At 49.1% G+C, this 16,485-nt stretch overlaps 1 protein-coding gene across 4 annotated transcripts in view; it reads left to right on the forward strand.

The window, feature by feature from the left end:
• enox1 (ecto-NOX disulfide-thiol exchanger 1) overlaps positions 1-15,042 on the forward strand; it is a 193,999-nt gene extending 178,957 nt beyond the window's left edge. For 2 of the 4 annotated variants that reach the window (XM_048541460.2, XM_048541462.2), the window contains 2 exons: positions 10,491-10,576; positions 14,261-14,375. In XM_048541460.2, the coding sequence (XP_048397417.1) occupies positions 10,491-10,568 (78 nt within the window). In that variant the 3' untranslated portion in view covers positions 10,569-10,576; positions 14,261-14,375. Of the gene's footprint in view, positions 1-10,490; positions 10,577-14,260 lie in introns of all 4 variants that reach the window. The other 2 variants (XM_048541458.2, XM_048541459.2) reach the window with 1 other exon arrangement.
• Positions 15,043-16,485: the final 1,443 nt, after the last annotated feature.

Here is a 16,485-nt window from a genome sequence, read left to right on the forward strand (position 1 = left end):
CTAGAATGAGGGGGCACCACCTCAAAATAAGGGGGAGCAGATTTAAGAATGAGGTTGCGGAGGAATTTGTCTACCCAAAAGGTTGCGAATGTGTGGAATTCCCTGCCCAGTGAAGCAGCTGAGGCTTCCTTGTTGCATGTTTTTAAGGGAAAGATAGACAGAATTTTGAACAGTAAAGGAATTAAGGGTTATGGTGTGAGGGCGGGTAAATGGAGCTGAGTCCACGAGAAAATCAGCCATGATGTTATTGAATGGCGGGTCAGGCTCAATGGGTCGGATGGCCTACCCCTGCTCCTAGTTCTTACGTTCTTCTGAAAAGGAGTGAGACCTGTGGACGACGATGTCTTTTGAGACAATTCCTAACAAAATCTCGAGCTGCCACCTTCCTCCTACCTTACTGCCTCAGTTTTTTCTGTGAATGCCAACTCTTTGCAGTTGCCAATCACGGCAAAACTCAAAATGAATGGATAAGCCTCGCGCCCAACCTGCTTTTGGCTCTGGGAGGTATGCGTTCTGGCTGAATTCACAGGGCCCTCTGTCTCAAATAACCACTAGGTCCTGCTTCCCCTGTCAGACTGATTCACCAGCGCATTGAGAATCCTTCACAATCCTCCACGATTCTGCACAGATGCGCTGTGAGCAATTTGAGCGAATCATGATCGATTGTCTGGCTTCTCATGCTCCAGTTAACTGAGAGTCACATTTACGTTGCTCAGAAATCACTTAACACTCAGTTTTCCAGCACAGTCAATGAGATGATGGGAAATGTGGCTGTCTACAAGCATGTAACTATTGGAAACAGGAACCATCGTCTGAATTTTACTCTAAACTGACATGATGCATTGAGTTTACAGGACAGGAATAGGCCATTCAGCCCATCTGCTGTACGTCATTGACCCTGGTATATGTTGTCATTTTACGTCCAAACCAGTGAGACAGAAATCAAGACACCTCGTTATTTAGGACAATAGATTATTAACTATTCAGTCACACAGCTCCTTCCATACACCAGACTCACATGTTCTCCTTTATATCCACATGGTCACTTAATCAATCAGTTAACCAATGCCGTGTTTATCAGTCTGCAACATTAACGCACTGAAACCACTCCCACCCTCCTTTTCTCACTCTATCGACGTATCCCCAGAGAGCCAGGTAATGGCCTATAGATTGTACTGTCAGAGAGGGGCTTGGATTTTCTAAACTGCTGAGCAGACGCGCTGGCAAAGTACAGGTGCCCCGAGACCACCTCCCGGTGGCACACTACAGGTGGGGGACAACATTCCAGGCAAGCCTCAAGGCTCTCCTATGCCTCGCCGACAGTGGGCCCGCCTCACCGACACTGAGTCCATCACACCGACAGTGGGCTGTCTCGCCGACACTGAGTCCATCACACCGACAGTGGACCCGCCTCGCCGACAGTGGGCCCGCCTTGCCAACAGTGGGCCGCCTCACCGACACTGAGTCCATCACACCGACAGTGGGCCCGCCTCACCGACACTGAGTCCATCACACCGACAGTGGGCCCGCCTCGCCGACAGTGGGTCCATCACACCGACAGTGGGCCCGCCTCACCGACAGTGGGCCCGCCTCGCCGACAGTGGGTCCATCACACCGACACTGAGTCCATCACACTGACAGTGGGTCCATCACACCGACAGTGGGCCCGCCTCACCGACACTGAGTCCATCACACCGACAGTGGGCCCGCCTCACCGACACTGAGTCCATCACACCGACAGTGGGCCCCCCTCGCCGACAGTGGGCCTGCCTCGCCGACAGTGGGCCTGCCTCGCCAACACTGAGTCCATCACACCGACAGTGGGCCTGCCTCACCGACACTAGGTCCATTTTGAGGTGGTGGGTTTTGTTTGGTGGTCAGTGAGGGACGTTTTCTCCTGTAGGTGTGGGCGCTGTCCCAATGTAGGGAGTGAAGCTGCCAGTTGGCGCGCAGGACCCTCCCAGTCAGACACATGGCCCACACCGCGTGGGGTGAGAGGGAAATACCCTGTGGATGAAAGGGGGGATCCGAAATGAAGACGGGAATGCGAGGTGTGGTTGTCGCGATGCACGGCTACCCCAGCACCTTCCCAAGGGACGTCGGGAATGGGAGCTGAAATAACTCGACAGGGGGCCGGTCTGTGGGCTTGACACAGCCCCGATTTCCTCACAGCCGGCTCTCAGAGGGAGCAGGACCTCTGATGCTCCACTTTCTACTTTTTTTTATTAGGTTAAAGAGAAACACCAGATTGCAAATAACTTTATTAACTCCACCATCAGGAAAATCACCCACATCACCAAAGCACTCGTATCACGTAGAACCCCCCCGCCCCGCCTGTAGGGGCAATGCCTGTGTGAAAGGAAAAGTGTGGGGGCTAGGAGGAAGGATCAAATCAACACAGAGATTGTGGGGGTGGGGGGGTTAGAGTTTATGCAAAAAGCTCTACTCCCTGTGGTGCCCACCTCTCCTGAAAGGCATTGAGAGCGCCAGGGTGAGCCTGGTGCTCCTTCTCCAGGGGATACCCAGGCCCTTGCCACAGGATGGGAACAGGCAGTCAGCACCCCCCTCCGCTGCCTGGACCTACTCACGACCAGCTTGGCCAGGCCCGGGATACAGACCTGCCAAGAGGTCCTGCCCACCTGCCTGCCCCTCTCTCTTGTGCCAGGTGCCCAAAGATGAGGAGCGTTGTGGGGGGGGAAGGGGCGGGGGGGTGAAGTGCAGCCTGAAGCACAAAAGGGGGTCTTCGAGTTAACTGAAAAAGGGAGCGCCCACGTCCAATAGCCGCATGGTGCGCTGCCACCTGTGTGCGATATCCTCCCAACCACATCCCCGAGGGAAAGGGGGAGGCATGCCCCGGTGAAGCGGGGGTGGGGGGGGGGGTGTGAAGGAGAAGAGGTGGATGGTGCACAGCAGCATTTTATTAGATTAGATTCCCTACAGTGAGGAAACAGGCCCTTCAGCCCAACAAGTCCACACTGCCCCTTGAAGCATCCCACCCAGACCCATGCCCCCATAAGCCACATACCCCTGAACACTACAGGCAATTTAGCATGGCCGATCCACCCAGCCTGCACATCTTTGGACTGTGGGAGGAAACCGGAGCAACCGGAGGAAACCCACGCAGACACAGGGAGAATGTGCAAACTTCACACAGACAGTCACCCGAGGCTGGAATTGAACCCAGGTCCCTGGTGCTGTGAGGCTGCAGTGCTTACCACTGAGCCACCGTGCCGTCCCAACAGGGTCCTGCCATCTCGCACCTTTAAAGGACACAAACGTGAAATTCCAGACACAGCTCAGGTTTTGTGGGGCACAGAAGCCCAGGGAAGATACGGAATCCCAGGGCCGGCATGAAATTCCATCCGGGCAGGGGATCCCACCACACACCTGAGCATCCTCCAGCTGGTGCACAATGCTGGGTCCGAGCATTGCCGTTCTGAGGCATTGGATGTCAGGGGCTGTGAGCCAGATGCCAACTGCAGCGCTGCATGCCAATTCCAGCCCAGACCCCCACCACCCAGCACATCCCTGACACTGGTCACCCCCCCCCACCATTAGCCGCGGCCCTCCCCTCCGCCAGTGATCGCGAAAGTGTGGACTCCTGAGCAGTGCCTCTCTGACGATGGCCACCACTCCTGTTTCTATCTGTCAGCCAGGGCTCCCTGATTGGACCAGGTTAACAGCCCCCAATCAGGGAGCCCCTATTGTACAAGGTGCACTAGGCTAACCTCATTACCATCACAACAGAAACCTGATGGGTGACCTCGAACTCACGACCACCCGTGATCCTGAAGTGGTGGCTTGGCCAGTACTTAGGTGCCTATGCCCATGCGGGTTTCAATTATCTTGGCTCTGGGTGGGACGGCCAAGAGATGGCTCAGTGACAGGGGAAGGTATCCTACCACCTAGAGCCCCTGAACTGCACTCTATTGTACATGATCGAGGACACAGACACAGACCGAGAGCACACCCACTGACAAACAATCCCCTTTCACTTGTACCTGACCCTCATGGCCATCTGTCCTCGCGATTTCCTCCCTCCGTCCCATCGTAGGCGCCCACCTTTTTCCCTGCTCGCCCCTGCTCTACAGGGGAGGGCAACCAGGTTGATTCCTGGGATAAAAACAAAGTTGCTGTAAAAGCTCAGCAGGTCTGGCAGCATCTGTGGAGGAGAAAACTGAGTTAACATTTCGGGTCTGGTGACCCTTCCTCAGAACTGGGATTCTTGGGATGGCAGGGTTGACATAGAGGAGAGAGATTGAGTCAGTTAGGATTGTACTCACTTGAGTTTGAAAGAGTGAGGGGGCTATCTCATTAGAAACTGATAAAATTATAACAGGACAAGAGGGTTTACAGGCAGGGGGGATGTTCCCAGTGATGGGGAGTCCATAACCCGGGTCACAGTTTAAGGATAAAGGGTCCACCTTTCAGGAATGAGATGAGGAGAAATTTCTTCACCCAGAGAGTGCGGAGCCTGTGGACTTCATCACCACAGAAAGTGGTTGAGGTCAAAACATTGAATATTTTCAAGAAGAAGGTAGATGTAGCTGAAGTGGTCAAGGGAGATGGGGGTGAAGGCTGGGAATTGGGGTATTGAGCTGAATAGTCAACCATGACCATATTGAATGGGGCAGTTGAGGCTTGAGGGGCTGAGTGGCCTCCCATACTCCTATTTTCTATGTGGCGTTGCTCTGATTGGTAGGCAGCCCCAGGAACCTGGTGGTCCTGAGGTGGTGTTCACTGAAGTGTCGGTGGAAAGTCCCATACATGACTGTGGCATCTTTTGGAGCATTTCTTTTGGGATGTGTGAGTTCTGGGCTCAGTTGTGAGGGTCGGAAATGGAGTGCTGAGGAACAGTTATAGCCAGGGCTACTACTAGTTGTCAGTGATCCTGGGGTTGGAGAAGAGAGAGATGTGTGCAGGCTGGTGTGGGTACAATGAGGTATTTATTGCAAACACTGAATAACATCTGAATTCAACAGGTGGTGTTAGCAAGAGCGTACCTCTCTCTCTATGACCAAACTGAAATAAACAGCTTAGACTGCATAGAAACACTGCCATTATCACTAAATGACTAATAGCCTCATTTATTCAACAAACTCTGGTTTTATGAACCATTGCATAACCACATATTTACTCAGTGCTGCAATCAGCTCATGACTTACAATGTTTCTGCCAGTCATGGATGTGCTCCCAGTTTCACTGCGGCAGATGTTGAGTCAGACTGAGCTGCTGAGTCTGGGATTCATGACTGCTACCTTCGATGGGCCGATCAGTCACCCTCCAACCCTATGCTGGGGCAGGCTGGAAGGGGGCTGTGTGACTGTGTCTAGGAATCGCCAGGGGTGGGGCCAGTGTGAGGGCTGTATGGGTGGCTGGGCGAAGCAAACAGCCCAAAGCACTGCCCCGCTAACACACAGCACAACTTGTCCTAGATAACAAGGTGCAGAGCTGGATGAACACAGCAGGCCAAGCAGCATCAGAGGAGCAGGAAGGCTGAGTTTCAGGCCTACTATCTCTGGCACAACTCTCCCTCCTCATTTTGAAATCTTACAAGAATCATGAAAGGAAAATAGACCGAGAGTTCAAGAAAATGGCACATCAGTCCAAATTGTCAGAGGTCAGGCAGTCCAAGGATAGATAATGTTAGTCAGTGTGGCCGTAAGATTTCTCAGTATTTCATGTGTAATTGTCATCTGGCTCATCTCTGATAATGTCTGTGCTGCGTCAGGGGCTGATAAAACAACACAGTTTGTAGGCTGGAGTCACAGAAACATAAAAAAAAGGACCAGGAGTAGGTCATTTGGACCTTTGAGGCCGCTGGCTCATTCAATCTGATGATCCGACTCAGTCCCTACTCCCACATTCTCCCCATTTGCTTTGATTGCTTCAGTCAAAGAATTACAGGGAGATTGCATATTGTTGAAAAGACAGGCGTGTTGCCAGAAAAAGATGAAAAGTCTCACCAAGATGTCTCGCCGACCTTTAAGCTGTCAGAAGCACTCATGTTCTCTGATATTAATTGTATAAATATATCAGCAGAAAGACGGTTTGTGTATTGCGTTCAATCCTGTTCAAATGACTATTGATTGATTAGAAAGGACTCAGGGGAGATCAACAGAAATAACCAGATTAGTGCTGTGCAGACTGATCAGTAAAATGATAGATACAATATGGGATTCAAACCTTTTATATACAGCAGGATTAGGTCACATCACAATTGCTGATTCATTCTGAGTAGGGACAAAATAACTCAGTTCAAATGTCAGCAGCTGGAAAGGGCAATCACTCACACTGAGCTTCTTGATGTCTTGCAATAACAAAGAAAGGAAAGAACTTGCACTTATATAGCACCTTTTGCCACCTCCTACTAAGAATCCCAAGCCAATACTTGGAGGAAGAAGAGCAGGAGAATTCTGTCCAGGATCCTGACAGACATACGTTTAGCTCCACTCACCAACACCAACCCATATTATTTCTCATTCTCTCTTCATCCTGAATGAGATCATATCTGGAGTACTGTGTCTAATTGTGGTCTCGTAGAAAGTTCGACAACACATAGACCCATCACATCTGCGGTGGTCAAGGACAACGACCTAATTATTCCGATCCCATTTTCCGTAACCTGAGCATCACAAGTGTGCGTCCAAATATTTTTTCAATGTGCTGAGGGTCTCTGCCTCTCCCACCTTTACAGGCAGTGAGCTCCAGATCCCCACCACCCTCCGACTGAAAAGGTTTTCCCCCACGCTAGCACGGTGGCTCAGTGGTTAGCACTGCAGCCTCACAGCGCCAGGGGCCCGGGTTCGATTCCAGCCTCGGGTAACTGTCTGTGTGGAGTTTGCACGTTCTCCCTGTGTCTGTGTGGGTTTCCTCCGGGTGCTCCGGTTTCCTGCCACCATCCAAAGATGTGCAGGCTAGGTGGATCGGCCATGCTAAATTGCCCGTAGTGTTCAGGGATGTGTGGGTTATAGGGGGATGGGTCTGGGTGGGAGGCTTCAAGGGGCAGTGTGGACTTGTTGGGCTTAAGGGCCTGTTTCCACACTGTAGGGAATCTAATCTAATCCGAATCTCCTGTCCCTTACCATAAATCTATTCCCCCTGGTCACTGATCCCCTATCAATGTATCTTCCTGTCTACCCTATCAATGTACCTCATAATTTTATACATCTCAATCATGGCACCACTGAGCGTCCCATGCTCTAAGGAAACAATCCCAGTCTGTCCAATCATAGAGTCATAGAGACAGACCGTTTGGTCCAACTCATCCATGCCGACCAGATTATTTTAAATGTTGTAATTGTACCGGCCTCCACCACTTCCTCTGGCAGCTCGTTCCACACACATACCACCCTCTGTGTTGAAATGTTGCCTCCTAAGTCCCTTTTATATCTTTCCCCTCTCACCTTAAAGCTCTCAGTCCGTAACTGCCTGGGCAACACCCTGGCAAGCCTCCTCTGCACCCTCTCCAGTGCTATCGGACTCCTCCTGTAATGTGGATTCCAATATTGCCCACAGGAAAGGTTAATTGCGTTAGAAGCAGCTCAGAGAAAGTTGACATTGACGAGGGTGAAAGGGATTGTCTTATGCAGCTGAGGTCCACACCCATTGGAGTTCAGAAGTGTGAAGTGTGACACTCTTGCAACACTGAAGATCCGCAGGGGGACATGGTGGAAGGCAAGAGATAAAGTCTAGCACTGGCGCTTAAAATTAAGGGGTTTCCCATTTGAGTGGGAGATGAGGAATTATTTATTTTCCTTTCAGGAAGTTGTTAGCCTTTGAATTTCTACAAGAGAGCATTGGGGAGGCAGTCTCATTGAATACCTTCAAGACTGAGATTAGACTGATTTTTGATTGACAAGGGAGGTGGAGGTTATCAGGAACAGGCAGAAGAGTGAAAATAAGGCCCCAATCAGATCAGCCATAATCTTATTACATAGTGGACCAGGCTCATTGGGTCAAATGGCCCATTCCTATCCCCATCATGATCAACGTGACCAACTCAATTCCCCTATTTGCCTCCATAAACGTAAACTCCTTTGCCAATCTCTCCAGCCTTGAGTCTGTTCGATGACCCAGCCTTCCTTGCCGTCTAGGTTAGAGAAAATTGCAATCACTCATAGCTTGTTCGAAATCTTACACATTTCAACAAGATCCCCTTCTCAATCTTCTAACCTCTAACAAATATAGACCCAACCTGTTCAACCTTAAAATCCGGAGGAACTATTTTGAATAGCGGGAATGCCAATGGTCCGATTGGGAGGGTTGAAGGCAATTTTGCAGAACAAAACCACAGTGGAGATGAGGAGACATTTATTGACACAGTAAATTATAATTTGTCTGAAAGTGTAAACTTTCAAAATTGAACTGAGTATATGTGTTAAAAAGAATGATCTATGTGTGTAGGGAAGTGTTGGGAAGTCATGTTGAGGTTGTACAGGACGTTGGTGAGGCCTCTTCTGGAATACTGTGTCCAGTTCTGGTCACCCGATTATAGAAAGGATATCATTAAGCTGGAGAGGGTCCGGAAGAGATTTACCAGGATATTGCTGCATATGGACGATTTGAGTTGTAAGGAGAAGTTGGATAGACTAGGACTCTTTTCACTGGAGCATAGGAAAGTTAGAGGTTTATAAAACAATGAGAGGTATAGATAGAGTTAATGCTAGGTATATTTTCCCCTAGGTTCAAGACTAGGGACACATTTTTAAGCTGAGAGGGGACTGATTTTAAAAAAAGACGTGAGGGGGAATGTCTTTACACAGAGAATTGTTTGTGTGGAATGAATTTCCTGAAGAGGTGGTGGATGTGGGTACAGTACAACGTTTGGAAAGCCATTTGGATAAGTACATGGATAAGAAAGGCTTTGAGGGATATAGGCCGGGAGCAGGCTGATGGGACTAGTTTAGTTTGAGATTATGTTCGGCATGGACTGGTTGGACCGAAAGGTCTGTTTCTATGCTGTATGACTCGATGACTCGATGATTAGGGTGTCAGGCTATGGGGGGTAAGTGTACACCCACAGAGGAAGGGAATTCCAGGATTTTAAACCTCACTTTGTGAAAAGGAAAGCACAATGAGCCAAATGGTGTCATTTTTCACGCTTCAAGATTCTAAATAAGCACAGGCCTGAGTATTCAAGACCGCTCCCACTCTTTACACCCATCAGCCACTTCCAACATTTCCCATAAAGTCCGTGCCTCCATTATGTGATGAATTGAGGAATACCTGAAATGTCTCTGTTGGTGGAATACCGCAATTAGATATATGTCAATTCACAGGAACGCAGGATTTAGGAGAAGTAGGCCATTCAGCCCTTTTGCGCCTGCAGCACCCAATCACTAAGATCATGGCTGATGCAGTTTTAGTCTGAACACCACCTACATATCTGACCGCTTCCACCCCCCGACCCGCCAAGAACCCTTGACTCCTGTGTCTGTCAAAAATCTAGCTACCTCATCCTTGAATGAATGCAGTGATCCAATGCTTTCAGCTTGTGATTGAAGAATTTATATGCTGCATGGTGTTTTTTCATCTCAGTCTTGTCAGCACCTTCCTTTTCAGCCTATCTTGGTGTCACTGACAAATTTCACTATCATGCATCTGGCCTTCATCCATGCCATTGGTATTGACTGTTAATAGTGGAGTGACTACTGCACCGACACCTTCTGTTCCACTCATCATATCTTTCCCCAACCTGAAAAATAATCCATCTTTTTTTCTCCCACTTCCATCTGGGCAATCTCATCCTTTGTCCAAATCAAAATGGTGTCACCTATATTCTGAGCTCTTCCCTCAGGGAGCAACCTTTCACTGCTGTGGGGGCCCTCTTGTGGAACAGTGGTAGTGCCTTTATCCCTGGAGCAGGAGTTCAAGTCCCGCCTGCTCCTGAAGTGTATAAGAACATCTCTGAACGGGTTGATTAGAAAATTAGATTGACGGGGAAGCCGCACAAATGGTAAGGGGGAGAGAGGATTACAAAGATTGGCTTTCAGTGGGACGGCACGGTGACTCAGTGCTTAGCACTGCTGCCTTCAGGGACCTGGGTTCGATTCCACCCTCGGGCGACTGTCTGTGTGGAGTTTGCACATTCTCACTGTGTCCGGGTGTCCATTTTCCTCCCACAGTCCAAAGATGTGCAGGTTAGGGTGGATTGGCCGTGCTAAATTGCCCCTAGTGTTCAGGGCTGTGTAGATTAGGTGGGTTTGGGGAATGGGTCTAGGTGGGGTGTCCTGAGGGTCAGAGTAGACTTGTTGAGCTGAAGGGCCTGTTTCCACACTTATAGGGTGTTCTATGTGGTACCTTTTCAAATGTGTTTAGGAAATCCGCAAATACCACATCTACCTGTACCCCTTTATCCATCTCGACTGTCACTTCTTCAAAAACCTCTATTCAGCTTGTGATTGAAGATTTTATTTGCTGCATGGTAAACTCTGTTGTAAAGGAGGGCAACAGAAGCTCAAAAATAAGTATACGCTTTTCTAAAACAGGTATTATTTCAACTTTCCTTCACGTACATCCATTTGGAGCTAACATTGAATATCTGTGGTCTTACCTACAACGACTAGATGCTAAGGTAAGATAACCCGTTAAATTTTACAAATGCATGACTGTGTGAATTTGGGTTTGGAGATCAGTGATTCCCAGAGGATTATCCTCTCATTTCCCGTGAGCTAATAGACTCCCAGATAGAAATCCTAACTGGGTGGATTTTTGCAAGTTATTTGAAAGGGTAGGATGTGGCTAGAATGACATGCGAGCTGTAAAAAAAACAAAGCTAATTGCCGGTAGAAGCCTGAAACAGAATGATATTACCATTAGACTATTAATCCAAAGGTTTAACTAATGTTCGGGGGATCCAGGTTCAAATCTTGCCACGGTCGATGGTGGAATTTGAATGCAATGAAAAAGAAGTCTGGAATTTAGAGTCTAATGATGACCATGAATCCACAGTCAATTGTCAACTCCCATTTAACGTCCTTTAGGGAAGGAAATCTGCCGTCCTTACTTGGTCCAGCTTATATGTTAGTCCAGACCCACAGCAGTGTGGCTGACTCTTAACTGCCCCCTAGGTAATTAGGGATGGGCAATAAATGATGGCTTGACCAGAGATGTCACATTCTGGAAGTGGCTAATTCCGCGAATTGTCCCGACATCCACATCAGTTTAAGTATGGTACCAGGAAAATAGCATCAATGTCTGGCCGGCAGCTGTATGGGAGTAGCTGGACGCTGCTAGGGCAGTGAGGCAAAGATCGATCAACGCAGATAGCTCTCCTGGTTGTCTTACACAAAGGGCCATTACTGCGGTATTAGCACCATAGTACTGGTTTTAACTGAGCGGGAGCCTTGCGGCAAGGTGATGCCACCTCGATTGAGGTTTGGAGCCACCAGCTCCCACACACACACAAACATACACACACACACTGACACAAACACAAACACACACTGACACAAACACACACAGACACACACACACAGACACACACACACATGCACACACAGACATGGGCACACACACACACACACACACACACACACACTGACACAAACACACACAGACACACACACACATGCACACACAGACATGGGCACACACACACACACACACACACACTGACACAAACACACACAGACACACACACACATGCACACAGACACACAGAGACATGGGCACACACACGCACACAGACCACACACATGCACACACACATACACACACGCTGGCACACACATGTACACACACACACACGTACACACACACACGCATGCACACACATACATGCACACACACACACAGTGGTGATGAGGGAGAGAATCCTGGGGCTGCCCCCTTTCTGAAAATGGCCTGTAGGTGGTCCAACCATTTGTCCGACCCCTTGGAATGTGATACAGACTCGCGTCCCCCTACCCACCCGCCCCTATATCCTTGCCTGTGAAAAGCCAATGGGGTATCTCCATTCCCCCCCACTCACCCACCCACCCACCATCCCTCTATTTCCCCAGTGATCACCATCTCTGACCCTGTCTCCACGAAGCTGTGGACATTTCAGGCCACTGCGAGCAATGCTGAAATTCTAGACTATATTTTAAGCCTTCCCCCCCACCAAAGATCTTCAGGGTGGGAACTGGCCTGCCCACCCCGACCTGTGCTCCATTTTGCGGGAGTCGTGACCCAGTGGGGTGGGTGCGCTGTCTCCCTTGTGCCTGAGAGAAGCCACTTTAGAGCCTCGGCCTGGCTACTGTCTGACCCACACAGAGTGGTGGGTCACTCCCACTGGGGGTTCCAGGCAGGGCTTGAACAGGGCTTTGAGTAGAGGCAGGGGGAGATTTCCTTTGTGATGGTGGAGGGATCAGGGGGTGGGTGGGCTGTTCCCAATTGTTGCTCGATAGTGCCACCCTATCCCACAAGGTCACACCTATCCCTTAAACCCCTCCAGGCTCTTGATCCTGTCCTGCACCCACCCCTCCACCACCTTAACACCCCCACCCTCCCTCAGCTGGGACTTGCTGGTCCACTGACCTACCTGCAGTCCAGACTCTATAACCAACCCCACTTCTGTTCAGGGGCTGCCTGTAGCTACCAGCCACAGGTACCACTCAGTTGTGTGTCTGCCTGGATTTACAAGGCAAAGCCAAATGGTCAGCCAATTTTGGAGATGCCTGGCCCCGAACCTATTGGATAACCGCCCCTGGCATAAGTGGGGCAACCCAGCATTTTGGTGGCAGGTCTCCCAGCTAACGCTGAGGATCCCTGTGGAGTGCAGCCATCTCTCCCCAGAGCTGCTAACTGGGCTGCCCACACTCCTCAGTTCCAGTTTTGTTTGGAGCCTTCCTCAGTTGAACCTTCAATATCCCCTCCTCCTTTGGAAATACTTGATGAGTTATTTTGCTTTGAAAAGAAGGCTTGCTGTTTCAGTTCAGAATACTGCCCTGTTAGAGTTTATTTTGCATGTCTTCCTTCGATAAGAGAAATGCTGGGAGAATCTGTTGTTGTGGTAACATGTGATTCTCCTCCTTGAGCAGTACAGGGTCTAGTCCAGTGGTCCTCAAGAGACTCAAGACACATGCAGTGCGTATTGGCCTTTAGAAAGTCATGGGGCTGCGTCTCGTTTAATTCTGAATTGATGGATAGGGTTGGGGAATTCTTGCAATTTGCCAGGAAAACACAAGAGGGCGATGAATTGGCTGGCTAAATGGGGAGGGGTGACTGGGACTTTAACAATTTCACAGTGAGGCAGAATCCAGCAGACAGGCACACATCTCAAATGCTGGCATTGAATGATGGCACTGAGGCAGGGTCCTCCTCAGTCAATATTGTATTTTATATGTCACATATAGGATACGGGGTAGGAGCAGAAAATCATTCTCACAACTGACTCACCTGACAATTTTGTACAGCATCAACGACAACACAGTCACCAACCATTTCAACTCCCCCTGCCCCTCCCACTCCCTGGATGGCATGTCCATCCTGGACCTCCTTCAGTGTCACAATGACACCACTCGGAAACTGGAGGAGCAGCACCTCACATTCCACCTTGGGAGCCTACAACCCGATGGCCTAAACACAGAATTCACCAGTTTAAAATCTCCCCACCCCTGGCCTCCTCCCATCGCCAGCCCTCCCTCTTATCCCCACTTCCTTGACCTGATATAATCTGTTCATCTTCTCCCTCACCTATCCTACCTCCCACCTCACTGACCAATCCCCACCACTGTCTACCTGCACTTAACTATCACCATCCCATCTACCTTCCCCGGCCCCACCCTCCCCTTTTCTATTTATTTCTGAGCTCCTTTCCCCTTCCCCCATTTCTGAAGAAGAGTCCTGACCCGAAAGGTCAGCTTTGCTGCTCCTCTGATGCTGCCTGGCCTGCTGTCTTCATCCAGCTCCACACGTGTTATCCCTGACTCCGGCATCTGCAGTTCTTACTATCTCTTAAGTTGACAAAGTTAGTTGTTTCATCACCCAGGAGTTCGGAGCTCCAAATGATGTAAACTAAATGTACATCAGCCCTGCCTTATCCAGCATTTCTGAACCATGATATAACAGCCAGTGTGTATTATATCAGGCAGCGTGCGTGTGAAGTGACAGTGCATCGTGCAACACAGTGAGACTCTCCATGGTTTGGGGTGGTACTTGGAGGGGTGGGGTGATGCGAGAGGCCAGCTGGCACCACGGCAGCCCCTTCGATGTGGGTGTTTGCGTCTGGGAGCTCTCTGCTCACTAACCTCCCGGTTCGGCTTTTGCCTTGCAGATATCTTCGGGTGAGATCGAGATGTTGCTCTCCCAGCTGCCGCACATGTTTAAACAGGAATTCACTGGCGTCGGTGCCACACTGGAGAAGAGGTGGAAATTCTGCGCCTTCGAAGGGATTAAGACAGTCAGCCAATGAGCCGAGAGTGGAGAGCTTCACTAATCGATTTCGTGTGACAGTTCAAAGTTTATCCATCAGTGAGTGTGAACTCTGGTAACTATGAGGAGGATTAAAGCTGCAGAGCCGTTCAGGCTTGAGATCAAACTGCTGTTGTATCACTGGTGACTAAAAACCTATCTGTGCCCTGGTTACTGACCTGTGTCAGAATACCAGAAACTCCCATTACCTGACTTCTTGCAACCCCTCGACAATGAGGGGGGGGGGGGAAGCAAGGGGGCATTGCTTGGAGATCATACCAAACCACCGTAAGAAGAAAAGTTGTATATCGTTGGGAATCCCCGCGGGTGGCTACGCTGGAGAGAGAACTGCATTCTGACGATCCAGAAACCGGCTGCAAAGTTCAGACTGGGGGGCTGTTACCACAGAAAGGGCCCTGCTGTGGGGAGAGCATGTTGGGAAACACGCCAAGGCACAGAGCTCAAGAGAAAAACGGGAGCCCAGAGTGATGCCCCACTTCCTCAGGCACAACACAGACTGAGGTCTCTCTCTTCCTCCTCACTGAGGGTCAGACTGAAATGTGTTAAAAGCACCATGGGAATGGTGATTCTTTTCTGCTTCCTGATATACACATGACCTTCGTACTGGCTGCACCACACAGATGGGAAAATCTTACTATTGTGTAATTTAGAAATAAATTATTTTTTATGAAAGTTGAGTTTTTTTACCTCACAGTGTGTAGGTGCAGGATGGTTTCCATCTTATCTGTGTGACACCTTGGGATATTTCTCTGAGCAGAGTGCATTCCTTGGATTCCACGTGGAATACAATAGTTTATGGAGTTTCAGGGCTGCTCAAGGCTAAAGATATTTGCCCCAAAGTTGTGCCTGTTTCCCTCAGACCTATCTTCTCAGCTTCAGGGCCCTGGAACTTTCTTCTTTTGCAGGGACCTTCCATGCAGGGACAATTAGAAAATGCTGCCCTGACCACATCATGTTGTTTCTAATTATGGACACATTTCAGGGAAATGCAAAGGCTTTTGGATCGGCGACAGAGGAGATTCAGTCCAGGAATGAGGAAATTCAATTACATGCATAGATTGGAAAAGCTGGCACTGTCCTTCTTGGGAAAGAGAATCATAGAATCCCTACAATGTGAAATGAGGCCGTTCGGCCCATCAAGTTCACACCAACCCTTGAACAGCATCCCATCCAGATCAATCCCGTCTCTGTAACCCTGCATTTCCTATGGCTAATGCACATAACCTGTACATCCCTGGGCACTATGGATAATTTAGCATGGCAAATCCACTTAGCCTGCACATCTTTGGACTGTGGGAGGAAACTGGAACACCTGGAGGAAACCCATGCAGACACAGGGAAAATGCTAACCACTGAGCCACCATGCCACCTATTGGATAAGAGGAGTTTTGAACGAGGTGTTCAAAATTGTTAGGGGTCTAGTCAGAGTACAGAGGGAGAAACTGTGAAGCTGTGTGGAAAGAACACCGAGACCCAGAGGATAACAATTCAAGGAAACCGAACAAAAAAAATAGGCAGGACCAGGGGTCACAGTTTAAAGATACGGGATAGGCCATTTAGGACTGAGGCAAAAAGAAATTTATTTACCAAGGGACTGATGAGCCTGTGGAATTCTCTGCCACAGAAAATAACTGGGGACAAAACTTTGAATATTTTTAAGAAGGAGAAATGATTTAGTTCTTAGGGCTACAGGGATCAAAGGGTATGGGGAGAAAGCAGGAACAGGAGATTGAATTGAATGTTCAGCCATGATCATATTTAATAGTAGAGCAGGCTTGAAGGACTGAATGGCCTACCCCTGCTCCTAATTTCTATGTTTCTGTCAGTGACTGGGATTTGAAATGTTATTGCCTGAGATCAGGATGGAGGCAGGGAATATCATACCTCTGAAAAGGGAAATGGTTGAACATTAAATGAGAACAAAAGATGCAGAGTTAGGGAAAAGGTGGGAGGGTGGGATTGATCTAGGTTACTCTTGCAAAGTGTCTACAAAACCTAGACCACCAGAATGGTCTCCCTCCGCTGTAATGAGGTCTGTGATTTGATGATTCTTGCATCACAAGTGCT

The sequence above is a fragment of the Stegostoma tigrinum genome, chromosome 12 (assembly GCF_030684315.1).
Source record: "Stegostoma tigrinum isolate sSteTig4 chromosome 12, sSteTig4.hap1, whole genome shotgun sequence".
Classification (NCBI taxonomy): domain Eukaryota; kingdom Metazoa; phylum Chordata; class Chondrichthyes; order Orectolobiformes; family Stegostomatidae; genus Stegostoma; species Stegostoma tigrinum.